Genomic DNA, 13,588 nt, shown 5'->3' with positions numbered 1-13,588 from the left:
ACTACAAGCTATTTTAATAATAGATGTCGCTATAATATTGAGTGTGTTCATAGATTTATCGTTCTATTTTTTTTTTTTTTTGTATCTTCATAACAATTATCCTTTTCTAACAATATGAATAAATTTGTGTGAAATGATAATGTGAACTAGCTGTCGATATGGTGTATGGCGGAGCCTTTCGTCTTCGGGAAAAAAAAGTCTCTGGTGTATAATATTTATTGGTTGAAAAATATTCATTTTATTTCATAACAATTTTTTCGTGGCTTAAATTTCGATTTCCTGACATACTATCGTTGTTATTGAGGAATTCGAGTAAATTTGAGGACGGTAATCAATCCCCTTTCACCTTCCTTATTATTATAATTAAATTTATCTTTAGAATCTCCATAGAATTGTACAATAATTTTTGATTGCATTTGAACTTTCGTCTTCAATATGTCTCCGGAGCAGTAACCTTTCGGTGGAGTCTGTTTTAGATGAATTTCGTACTTGAATCCAGGTCTAACGAGAATCGGTTTGTTTAACTTTACAAATGTGTCGTTATTACTCAGTAGAGTTGTTTTGCCACTATAAAGAAGAACTTCATTCCCAGGTTGACCCGATTCAGGAATTTGAATGATTGATATTTCAGATGGCAGATCACTAGTAGTATAGTTACGATATTCGCTTTTATATTCTTTTAGATTGGAACATTCGAATGCTCTCAAAAAAAGTGGTTGATTGATTGAGAATATTGTCTTTTCCACACTTTGAATATAGTATTTATAAGAATCGAACCGGTTGAAGGATCACATTTGATCGGTCACATTTGATCAAATACTTTTCATCATATGCACGAATTATAAGAAGTGTTCTATGGCCATTATGAAATACCGTAGACTGAAATTCTGGCAATTTAATCATTCGCGAAATATTTTCCAGTTCATCGGATGAGAATAGATCACGATATAACGGAATGAAACGTTCAAATTCTTGTGGTTTCATCGATTTGAAACGAATATCGTTAAAGATATTGCCAAGTTGAGCTTGAACGACTTCTCGGGTAAGTTGATCTACCTTTGCGGTTGCTTTGATCCAGTTTATGCACGCGTCGAAGACTTATCCTTCTGAACAGGTCAAAATATCCAACTTCAAAATGTGACTTAACACAGTCGAATCACATTCCAAGAAACTCTCCGATTCCAACACTGCTTTCGTATTCATTACGATAAAATTTTCATACTCTTCCTTTAGGTTGGTGTGATCGAATAAAATACCAAGCTCATATGCTGAACAAACGTTGTCTTCACACAGTGTGTTTACAAGAAATTGTCCACATTCATTCAGGCACTTGGACACATTGTATTTATCGCCGAGGTACATGATTTTGGCTGCATGATCCATGGAAATTGTGGTTGGCTTTCGGTAAAAATATTTTAGGAATTCTTTGAATGCATCGACCGGAGCATCAACAATTGCCACTTCGTTTGTCTCTCGCCACGATCCATTGAACATCGTACGGAAGACATCACTCGTGATGGCCAATAGGACCTTGTGCGCCGCAAGACGTTCGATTTTTCCATCAGCCGATTCGAAAAAAAAATAAAAGTCCGCCATTTCCTTACTCAAATGAAATTCTTCGATGGTCGGGAAAATGTCGTTAGAAGACTCCGTATTCGATGCCATTTTGATTTCGGTTAATTTTGGGAAGCTGATTGAATTTAACAATAGAAATATTTTTTTTACACACAACTAGATTGGCGGCAGTTAGAATATGTATCCAGATTGACTATTTTGTCCAAACTCTTTCATATGAATTGAACAATTTATGTGAGAGTCCAAAATAACTGAATACTTATTTGAAACCTGAATATTGTTACTAGTAAATTATAAGCCTGTTTGAAAAAAAAAACAGCGTTTGTCTTCGTTCAACAACTAAAACTCGACTAAATTATCTGATTTGGTTTGCAAAAACTATAAGCTCGAGAATAAAAACTGGGCGGTGTCAATGAGCAGATTAAAGGTGTCTATGCACATTGTACAGGTATGTGTGTGGTACTGAGCGTGCATCTGACCTCTCTTATGGGATGTGCATTTTTTGTCCTCTGCTTTGTAAATTTCCTCCTTGAAATTCACTAATGAGAAAACGAGCCGGTGATTAACAGCATTTTTTTCATAATCTCCGATAGAGAACAGTATTTAGTGTATTTTGTAGCAGTTTTGGAAGTAAAATTTGTTTTTTTTTGCAGATGGTTATAATCCATAAAACCCCACAATTTAAATATTTCAATTGTCACTTCTTTTTCGACCAAAGATTAAAGCTTCAGCTAATTTGGGGTGATTACCTGATGGTACTCAGACAATATTCTCGGGAGTATTGTGTTTTTTTTATTATTCAAACAAATTAGAATGTTTCAAAGGCTCTTGAAAGTAGAATCTGAACATACAGAAAAGCCTCTCTTTGAGATAATCGCAAAGGATCGAAAAAATAATCTCAATTTTCGGAGATTCGATTGGCATTACGAGGATAATTTGTGTGGAAGATTTCGATTGGAATGGAAAAATATTGCAGAATCGAAAAATAGCACAGAGTGAACCTTGTTAGAAGCTTAATGCAACACAATGTCGTGTGCATGTAGTGCACATGAACCGTCCGTTCACGAAACGGACGACGAACAGTTCACAAAATTTCGAAATAAAATGAGTTAATCGCTGTCTTTATTGAGCGATTTATGTGTTTATGTACAAATGTTTTTTTTTTGTTTATCGATACTTTTTGGCAGTTTGAATGAGTATGTTCATTTTATATGGAAAATATATTGTTTTTTATTTTGTTGACAAAAGAGATAGACTTCGTTATTCCAAATTTATTTATAAATGTCCAGGAATTTGAAGCCGCTAATGAGTCCTCTTGTAAATTTTTTGTTTGGCGCTCTTCGTGATGCAATAATTGGGCTACATCCGTGGAATTTTACAATGATGTTTGGCTTCATTTCAACTTCCGATTTCAGAAACTCTCCAGTGCAATGCTCTCCTCCTATTGGCAATTGTTGTAGACGAATTTGATACGTAAATCCCGGTTTCACAAGAATTGGCTTCACTAAATTTATGAATGTTCGCCCGATATCACCAAGTAGAATGGTTTTCGCATTATACAGAACTATTTCGTCGCCAGATTGATTCGAATCCGGTATTTCGGTGATAGTCACTTCAGTTGGCAGATCATATGCTATATAGTACGTGTTGTCATCATGTCTAGCTATATCAGCACATCGCAATTCAGTCAAAAAGAGTGGCTGATTGATTGAGAATGTTGTTGTTTCAACATTTTGAATAAAATACGGCTGATCTAAGAAATTTTGTCTTAGTATCAAACGTTCACAATCAATCATGGGCTTTTTAATCCATGAAACAGGTTTCAACGGTGTTCTACACTTTTCGCTGAATTTAATTGACTGAAATTTAGGCAGTGCCGCCAACTGCCAAATAATTTTGAATTCTTCGCTTGAGAATAGACCAGCATGTGACGGAATTAGCATTGCGAGTTCTTGTGATGTCATCGATTTGAAGTGAATATCGCCAAACAATTCGCCACATTGGATTTGTACGACAGCTTGTGTTAGTTGATCAACCCTTGCAGTTGCTTTGATCCAGTTCATGCACGCTTTGAAGATTTCTCCCTCTGAACAGGACAACATATCCAACTTTAAAATGTGACTTATTACACTCGAGTTGCATTCCAAAAAGTCTTCTGATTCCAACACCGCTTTCGTATTGATTCCGATGAATATTTCACAAAATTTAATCAGAGCCGCTTGATCAAAGAAAATCCCATGCTCATATGCCCAACAGACGTTGTCTTCGTCCACTGAGTTCATGATGAATTGTTCACATACCCTTAAGCAATTGGTCAAATTGTATTTGTTTCCGAGGTATATGACTTCTGTAATGTGGTCCGTTGTGATTTTTACCCGCGGCAAATAAAAGAATTGCAGAAATTCTTTGAAGGCCTCGACTGAGGCATCAACAATCTTAACCTCGTCTTTTTCTTGCCACGTCCTATTGAACATTGTGCGAAAGACGTCACTTGCGGTGACCAGCAATAGTTTGTGGGCCGGTATGTGTTCACATTGACCATCGGCTGATTCGAAAATAAAGTGGATATCCGCCATCTCCTCGCTCAAGTAAAATTCTTCGACGCTGGATGATATGACGTTCTGAATGTTGTATTGTGTATTCGGTGCCATTTTTGTTTCTGTCGATAATTCAACAAGAAATTGAATATCACGCCAAGAGTATTAAAATGATCAAACTTTTCTTATTGAAACGAAATATGAAGTTGACACGTTTATATTGTTTGTTATTGATTTGTTTGAGTTGATTTTTATTTGAAAAGGGGAACAATCCGATTCGACACTTGAAATAAAACTAAATTTTCTGACAGATTATGAATTCGAAACGAATCTAAAAACTAGTCTATAGAAATTTTTACGTACACAACAATATTTGTATGCGAAAGCAAATAGTGGGCGGTGTAAAATGAGTGTATTTGAGTTGGGATTTCTTGTGGGCGTAAATGTTTCTGCTATACACCAACTCCATCAAATCTGAAAAAACGACCATCCAAAATGCTTTCCAATAGTATATTGAGTTAATTTGTTTTGACAACAACGATAATAATCCTCATTTTGTCGCAGTCTTAAAAATATCTAGCCTGTTTCCACAAACGTTTTTGAGGATATTGTATTGAAGGATAAAACCATTTCATTGTTTTTCAGCTCTTTTTCTTCGTGAATCAAACGCCAAATTAAAACAAAGCTTAGAAGATACATATAAATTCATAGGTTTGTCTGTTTTTATGACGTTGTTTAATTTTTGGCTTTTTTATTCGCGCTTTGATGTACTTCTAGCAATCTTCTAGATTCTTGTTTAGCAGAGCTGTTTTTTGCAAGAATGAACCTGAAATAATCGAAGCAACAATTTCAAGTGGGGAGTATGAAGTGGAAAATGTACTGATTCCATGTCTAAACTGTATTTCATTTCAAAACGGTCCACATCAACCAGTTATATGCGTTGAATTTTGGAGATTACAATTTCCCGTTTGCTGAGCATTTGCAAACATTGACAATTACTCAATGTTGGCATAAATTCCAAAAACAAAAATCCATGTTTTCATTTATGGTCAGTTATGTATTTGTCCCAATGCATTAGAATAAATAACATCAATGGCGATTCTTTTTAAATATTTCATCATTAACGAAATGATTGATGATAATAATAATTTCTAATCATAATGAGAAGTTATACGCATTCCTTAAAAACAGAACTTTTCACAATTTCGAATCATTTTTCGACAATTCAAACTTTTTTTGAGCCAACGCCAACAGTCGATCGTATTCTTGTGATCCAAGTGCTTCGACCATTTGCTTGAATATTCCGTTCTCTTTCATCATCATCAATTTATACGGTTCATCAAATTCGACAGCTACACCAGCATCCATCACCAATACTCGATCTGAATCGATAACCGTGTTGAGTCGATGGGCTATAGTAATGACCGTTGAGTCAGCGAATTTGCTCCTAATCGTTCGTTGAATCATTTCATCCGTTCTGAAAGTACAATACATTGAATCAGTGGCCGAAAAGCTTAATCACACAATTTACTCTACCTCAAATCCAAATTAGCAGTAGCTTCATCTAGAATTATGATTTTATTTTTGCGAAGAATTGCTCGCGCTAAGCACAATGTTTGTCGTTGTCCTGTGCTAAAATTTTGTCCATGTGCTAGAACTGGCATCGATAAGCCATTGTTTTTGCTTACGAATTCCTTAAGTTCGACATCATCTAAAGCCTTCCAAATAGCATCATCTGAATATTGTTCAAATGGATCTAGATTCCTGATCGTGGATGAAATGGTAGCCGTTAACATTTATTGTGGTACTAGAACCTACGTTTATACCTTCTTAATGTTCCGGAGAAAAGAGTCGGTTCTTGGGGTATAATTGAAATTCTCGATCGCAATACACTCAATTCGACGGAAGATGCATTTACATCATCGATGAGTATGTCACCCTCAACTTCGGCCAATCGGAAAATCGCATGGACCAACGAAGATTTTCCAGCACCCGTTCTACCAACTACACTGATCTTCTCTTGTGGCTTCACCACAAATGATAACCCACGTAAAACGGCATCGCTATCAACAGAATAGCGATAAAATACATTTTTGAATTCGATTTTTCCATTTGCAGGCCACGTTGACAGCACACGCACCGGTATTTCTGGCTGTTTTTCTGGTTTCAATTGACAATATTCCAAGATACGTTCAACAGATACCAATTGATTTGTCACTTCAGCACCTAATGAAACAAAAATTGTATGAAACAAATGTAAGATGTGAGAAGAAATCTTTTGGATACTTTCTTTGTTTTACGCCAAATTGTAACCATGACATCAATGCCACGGATTGCGTAATGGCAAGACCAACACGATCACCAGTAGCGTCTGAAAATATTTGAAAAATTTCGTTAAAAAAAACAATGTTGCCATGTAGACATTTAACCAAAAGCAAACCTTCATTCACTAGCACAAAAAAGTATATGATAGCTGCAACAAAGGCGTACACCATGATATCAAGCGCTATACCAAATGCATCTGCTATACCTATAGTCGAATCATCAATAAAAAAAAATCTTGTTTATAAGTCCACATTTGATTCAATCGTTTTTTACCTGCACCCATGTACCAGGTACCCGTATTGAGATCTTGATGTCTGTCGAACTCATCCCGTAAGGCTCTTTCCGCTTGATTGGCTCGTATTGTGGGTAGACCACTTAATGTAGCAGAAATGTGATTGAAAATGGGTGATTTCGCTGCAAAATTTAGTCAAATTAAAAACATCAACACTTTTAAGGAATCCAATTCAGAAAATTCTTCTTAAAGGATTCGATTCACATGTTTTACATACTGATTCCTTCCATTCGTTTGATATTCGTTGAACTTTTCAAATATATTCGACGTGCCAAGAAAAATGAGAAACTCAAACATATTACAGGGATTATAAGTCTTGTGTCTGCAAAAATTGTTACGATAATCGCTCCGATTGTGCTTAAATTTAGTTGAATAGCGTCGAGCATAACTTTTGGCAAGGCTTCATCTGTGCTGCCCATATCTTTTGAAAAGCGGTTCATTATTCGGCCCGATGGATTAACATTGAAAAATCGCATCGTTGTTGAAATGATGCCGCGAAACATTGAATCGTGCATGTTCTGTGAGGCAGCCATACAAACGTGATAGTAAGATATCGATCTCGTTACGGCTATTATCAACAATGCACACATTATTCCACCGTAAATGCATGTGTACAATTCGGTTGACCAATTATTCAGATCTAAGTTGCTCGCGGTTTGATTATTTAATCTCATTATTTGGGTTTTGGTCTCTTCATTTCTTATCCTTAAAAGTGAAAGAATGATTACATGCGTTATATATTGATTATACGAGGGGGAAATTTTAAATTTTCAAATGTCAATAAGTTCAATAAGTATTACCAACGTGAAACAAATACATCCGCACTGCCAGCAAGAATTTGAACTAGTACGAAGGATAGCATTAGGTATAGCAAGCAAAATGGTCTTTTTGAAGCTTTGAAATAGTTTACAATCAACGATCCCTTAATTTGTCCCTTTGAAGATGCTTCCAATTTCTCGAGAAGTTCCGTTTCTTCTTCAACGACCCCCTTCTGTTGCAATGATTCGTTAGCAATGGATTGCGGTGGAATATTCTTGCTGTTGTCCATTATGATTTCAGATTTTTTCAGTGACAATTTTTTAATTTCACATTTTTTGATATTCTCCTCTTCATTTGTTTTTAATAGGCTTGCCAAATCGACACCGCTATTCAAAACATGATCATAGTCTCCTTGAGTTTCGATTTTTCCCTACAAATATATAAATTGAATGGTTATTTTCTCGATCTCTGAAAGCCAAACTCATAACTTCTTACATCTTTCAATACGATGATCCAGTCGGCATCTGTCAGGAAATGTATTTGATGTGTAATCAAAACTCTAGTCGATTGCTGCTTGGCCAAAAATCCATTGGGACCTATGCATTCCGTGAATATTTGTGATTGAACATGAGTATCAACAGCACTCAGTGGGTCATCGATCAAATAGATGTCGCTGCGTCTATATATAGCGCGTGCCAAACTGAAACGAGCGATTATAATCTGAGGATTGAATGACACTAACAAAAACTGTGGATGTAATAGAAAGACTGATTTCGAACATGATTTACTTGATTCTCGATTTTTGACCACCAGAAAGTCCACTGCCGTTTTCACCGACCACCGTCAAATCACCTGCCGGAAGCTGTTCGAAATCCTTTTCCAAAGCTGTACATCGAACAACCGCATCATATCGCGATTGATCCAATGGTTGTCCAAACGTTATGTTTTGTTTTAAATTGTGATTAAAAATCCAACTTTGTTGACTTGCATACGATATCGAACCGTTAATTCTAATAATTGAACCGCAAATCAACGGTAATTCACGTAATAAAACTTGGAATAATGTTGACTTGCCCGCGCCAACCGATCCAATTACGAAGATTAACTTTCCTTTCGGTAGCTCTAGATCAATGTCTTGGAGCATGAATGGTTTGAATTCGTTTGGCATTGCTCCGTGGTCGTTATAGGTAGCTTTAGATTTGGATGTATTCGTTGGTTTCAAGTGATCTCTCCATCCAGCCGAAACGTTCTTCATTGAAATTGCCGTATCCTTTGAGGCCTTTTGTTTTTGGGTCGTCCCAAACTCTTTGCTCTCAGATTTTTCCACCGATCCCGAATTATCACAGTCAAAATCACCGATTTCTTCATACTGAAGAAATGTTTGTAAACGCCTGAATGTAACCAATGAGTCTCCCACTTCGGTAACACTTCTGGCAAATGAATAGCTCATTCCATAGGAAATCGCTGAAAACATACTTGACATCATGAACACCTTTGATACCGTAATATTTTCGCGACCGTACAGTAAAATTATCGATAAAACTGAACAGAATAGAGCCAGCCGACTAGTGAACAGATTGAGCGTCATAAATGCTGCACGTACATATCCATTTTTTAGAATTATTTTCAATTCCGATCGTCGAGCCACCGCAACAAGTTGAGCAAATGCTTTTTCCCAGCTATACATCTTGATTACTTGTACGCCAGAAATAATCTCATCCATAAAGCGAACGCGTTCATCTGTTCGTGTTGCAATTTTAAAACGGATACTAGCAGCGAACTTTCCCAAATAGCCTACGCTTTGAAAAGATCATCAGTGTGAAGCTCAAATCAGGGAGAATTTTTTAGGCAAACCGTGACAAACTAAACAACGCATCTCATTCAATTTTTCAATTTTTTGGAAACAATTCGTGCAACTAAAATAAGAAATAATCGAATTTGTTTATAGAACTTTGGATTTTTCCACAAAAAAGAGATTTTGGACGTAAAAAAATGTAACGACATAGAAAATGCGTTATTTCCTAGGGGCTTCACGCGATTTTGCAGAACGCAAATAACTCTGAAAAAATAAAAATAATAGTGAATCAAACCTTCAACCGAAAATTTGAACCACTTTTGAAGGTTTTTGGTGGATAACGATGAATATTGGACCATTTTTTGACGATACAATCTGCACAAATTTACTGGTATGCACGTCAATCTCAAATATCTATGTATATTTAATAATATTCATTAGACTGTAATGTCAAAAAATGTTCCAATATTCACCGTTATCTACCAAAATCAATCAAATTTACGGTTGAAGGATTGATTCACTATTATTTTTATTTTTCATACTTATACACGTAAATTTGGCATATCTATGTATATTCAGTAATATTCATTTGTCGTTCACGATGAATATTGTTGAATATACATGGATATTTCGGATTTACATGCATACCATTGAATTTCTAAGTTATTACTTGATGCGTGCGGATATAAAAGATGAAAAAAATGATTTTTCCCCCTAGGTTATTTCATTAGAGACGGCTTGCGAAAAAAAATCCCCCCATTATCAGATTGAATACGATATATGCATGAAAATGTGAGTGAAATTACCTTGAATCGGAACAATGCAAAAAATCACAGCTACTCCAATAACTCCAGCCCAACGAACTTCGGTCCATAGGATGTATGTGGCAATAACCGTCATCATAGGAGCCATCCATAATAGATGCAAAAACGTACATAGGAAATCGAAACGACTAACATCATTCGATAATAAATTGATCAATTTTCCAGGTGATGTCTCACTTAAGGCCCTCTGCGACAGTTGAAGTGTCTGAATCAACACAATGATGATAGAGATAAGTGTATTTAAACGCAATAAAACATATTAAGTAAACACACCTTTCTATAGATAAGACTGCAAACAGCAACACGAATTCTCATTCCGTAATACCGTCCATAGAAATAGTAATGAACATAGCACAATCCAGACATGATAGTCAACAAAATAATTACTGTGCCATATTTCAATACATCATCACGTGACTGTATAGAGTTAGTGCTTAGAAGAAAAAATTAGAATATTGATCTATTTTTGCAATGAAAATTACAAGCAATGAATTACCGAAAATATGATACGAATTCTCCAATGCAAAGTGGAAGAGTTAATTGAAAAACGCATAGATTCATGAAACACAAAAATCCCATGAAGACGATTTCAAACCAGAATGTTTTCGCTATCGCTCGCAATAAAAGTGGATTTTTCATTTTGTTGCACTCAACTTGCCAATTTCTGAAAATGAAGAGAATTGTTTAAATTGTCCTTGTGCTATAACGTTTTGCTGGTTAGTCTTAGGATAAAACAAGGAAATCATTGTAAAAATTGTAACCTTTCAAGGCGATCACCAAGCACACAGGATAGATCTTCTCTAAGTGGTACGCATACATCGTTCGAATCCAATGTTCTATTGTAGGCGGCTTTGAAAAACGGTATTGACCATCCAAACAATAATATCGAGATTAGGTTAGCAGATTCCCTCGGATTACGCTTTCTTAACTTCTTTTCTACAACTTGCATGCTGTTCCACTTCCAGTCAAGATTCGCTGAACATACAAGTTTTTGTTGCCTCCAAAAATAATAACGGCGCGATGAATTGACTGAAATAATTATTTCTATGAAGAAAAAAAACGGAAGATAGTGAAAATGCATTGGTTTTCGCATGAGCATCTACTATTCATGAGTTTGTTCTAGTGTTTTGGTTGTAGAGCTGGAAAAAAACACTGTGTGTATGCACTTAGCCCAACACCGTACTCACAGTAGATGTGCGTCGCACACATTTCTTGTATTTTTGGTGTACGTCCACATTTACATAGATTTCGGTTCAACTGTGTGCGCCGAACATCTACTGTGAGTCCGTTGTTAGGCTACATGCAAGTGCATACACACACAGTGTGTTTTTGTCTAGCTCTGTTCGGTTATAACAAGCTATATTATTTTGTTGGCTGTATAATAGTGTATTCTGTAGGAGCAAACTGTTGTTGGATTGTTGTTCTGCTTATCGAATATAATGGAATTTGTATACTGTATCGATGATCATGGTGTACCATAATTCACTCTTTATTTTATAACGAATGCAAGTAATATGACTGTAACATTAGCACTAATAATTCATTGAATTATATTAATTGAATTATGAGCTAACTGTTTTTATTTATAAACAGAAATTATAATTCATGTTGATATTTAAATAAATATGAGTTCAATTTTTGATTGAAAAGTTAGATCACTCACAAAAATATGAAAGTAAAACGAAGCACGCTATTCTTCTATTGTCGGCTAGAGTAATCGCTAGACTGAACGTAGTGCGATGTATTTTTTTGTAAACAAACGACGGGAACCATTCAAAAGATAAGCACATTCACATAACTTCTATCTGCAACCAATTATCAAAGCATTTGATCTTACGTGTCGCATATGTATGTACCAACAAAATAAAGTAAAACACAGTTTAACACACACAATTCGCAACACAACCATGGAATATTTTATTCCTACACGGAATACAGGTAGAAAGCTCTATATTGGAGTAAACATGTGTGCGTTCATTGCAGTTCAGAGCGGTTATCAAACATACAAATACACACGCAAGCATGTCAATCACTCAGTATTGGAGCAAAGTCAAAAACATTCATTTCATAGCACGCTGGTTTGCATTGCACTGGTGTATCAACTCGCTACACTCTATTACTTCAATATTTCACATTTCCAAGGCTAATTAGTTTTGAATTTATGCCATAGAAATAGTTTTCACATATTATATTTTCATTTGATCGTAGGACCCCAATATTATTTATACTTTTTGATTCTTCTTAGACTCAAATTTGTGATATTTTATTTATTTTTCTTTTTCTTGTTCTGTTCACATCTAGAAGACGTTGTAAATATCGTTTCAACTCTGGACGTTTTCAGCACTACATGGAATCAGACGTGTGCAAGGTCAAAAATCCTAGAGGGGGGTAAAAATTTTTGGCAGATGGGGGTCTAAAAATTTTGCCAATGGGTGTCGAAAAAAAGTGAAGACCTAAAAAAAGGTTCTCACTTTTGAAAATCGATAATATCTAGTGTAAAATTTTCCAAATCGCTCGAGGGGGTCTCACATTTTAGAAAGCTAGAGAGGGGGTAAAACCGGAAAACCCTCCCCCTTGCACACGTGTGCATGGAATGTAGGCTACTGTAGTTGTTATTTTTTTTCCCAAGAAGATTTTAAGAGTCTTTAGGCTATTTTTCTGGACCGTAAATTGATTCATTTTAATATCCATATTTTTTTTTTAACCCTTTGACACATATACCTTTGGGACACATATGTCCCATTTTGTTTTTCGTCAATAATTTCCACATTTTTAGACCGATTTCGATAAAATTGGTTTCTTTTGAAAGAGAATGAATGTAGATACCAGAAAGTACCATAATATTGGATATTTTACATCACTGTGCTCAAATAGAACACTTCAAAGTCGAAAAATCTTAACTTTTTTTTCAAATTCCGCCAAACCCTATATAATTTGAAGGGTACAACTTTTAAAGCTGAAAATTGGAAATGTTGTACGGAGTGTCTGTTACTTTCCAAGGATAATCGCCTTTTCTACAAAAAAATTTGTTTCAAATTTTTATTGCTTTTGGCGTGATGGGACATATGTGTCCCATTGGTCGGTAAAGGTAAATAATTACCACTGATTTCCCTGTATTTCAACCACTTTTCGCGAATTTTGAAACACACAAATTTACAAAAAGATCGTTAAATTCGTGATTAAATGGGCACAACAAAGCATGATTCAAACCATTTTTGGTTTAAAAAGATTCTATAAATTTTAAAAATGGAAAAGATTTTACACGTCGTTCTTATGGGAGACATGTTTTTTTCATAGAAAAATAAAGGTAAATAGTTACCTTTACCGACCAATGGGACACATATGTCCCATCATTTTTTTCATATTTGCAATTGAAAAAATTAATTTTTGATAACACTTTTGTGAATATTTTTGGGGTCGCTGAGCACGAATCTGCAATCAGAATTGCAAAATTCCCAGCCGTTCAGTTTTGGTCGTCAAA

The 13,588-nt window shown here is 35.4% G+C and overlaps 2 protein-coding genes across 5 annotated transcripts; both read right to left on the bottom strand.

Moving 5' to 3' along the window:
* Positions 1 to 2,846: 2,846 nt before the first annotated feature.
* On the bottom strand, positions 2,847 to 4,226 carry LOC129576431 (uncharacterized). Its single transcript, XM_055461545.1, has one exon. It carries the CDS (start codon positions 4,224 to 4,226, stop codon positions 2,847 to 2,849), a length of 1,380 nt encoding a protein of 459 aa, XP_055317520.1.
* Positions 4,227 to 5,148: 922 nt separating this feature from the next.
* LOC129576415 (probable multidrug resistance-associated protein lethal(2)03659) lies at positions 5,149 to 11,834 on the bottom strand. 4 transcript variants are annotated; one of them, XM_055461527.1, is made up of 15 exons: positions 11,771 to 11,834; positions 10,869 to 11,151; positions 10,604 to 10,771; positions 10,381 to 10,540; positions 10,090 to 10,312; positions 8,277 to 9,282; positions 7,984 to 8,188; positions 7,530 to 7,918; positions 6,947 to 7,434; positions 6,711 to 6,851; positions 6,553 to 6,642; positions 6,403 to 6,483; positions 5,939 to 6,338; positions 5,649 to 5,876; positions 5,149 to 5,589 (listed from the first exon to the last, which is right to left on the bottom strand). In XM_055461527.1, exons 2-15 carry the CDS (start codon positions 11,054 to 11,056, stop codon positions 5,310 to 5,312), a joined length of 4,047 nt encoding a protein of 1,348 aa, XP_055317502.1. In that variant the 5' UTR covers positions 11,057 to 11,151; positions 11,771 to 11,834; the 3' UTR covers positions 5,149 to 5,309. The 4 variants fall into 4 exon arrangements, with proteins under 4 accessions (XP_055317502.1, XP_055317503.1, XP_055317505.1 ...); XM_055461528.1 differs by having other exon boundaries at positions 6,553 to 6,585; positions 11,771 to 11,827; XM_055461529.1 differs by lacking the exons at positions 5,149 to 5,589; positions 5,649 to 5,876 and having other exon boundaries at positions 5,969 to 6,175; positions 6,253 to 6,338; positions 11,771 to 11,827.
* Between the last annotated feature and the right edge of the window lie 1,754 nt (positions 11,835 to 13,588).

This window comes from Sitodiplosis mosellana, unplaced genomic scaffold, assembly GCF_009176505.1.
Source record: "Sitodiplosis mosellana isolate CC-2019 unplaced genomic scaffold, AAFC_SMos_1.0 Smas_scaffold_6185, whole genome shotgun sequence".
Lineage (NCBI taxonomy): Eukaryota > Metazoa > Arthropoda > Insecta > Diptera > Cecidomyiidae > Sitodiplosis > Sitodiplosis mosellana.
This window is presented reverse-complemented; position numbering and strand designations above follow the sequence as displayed.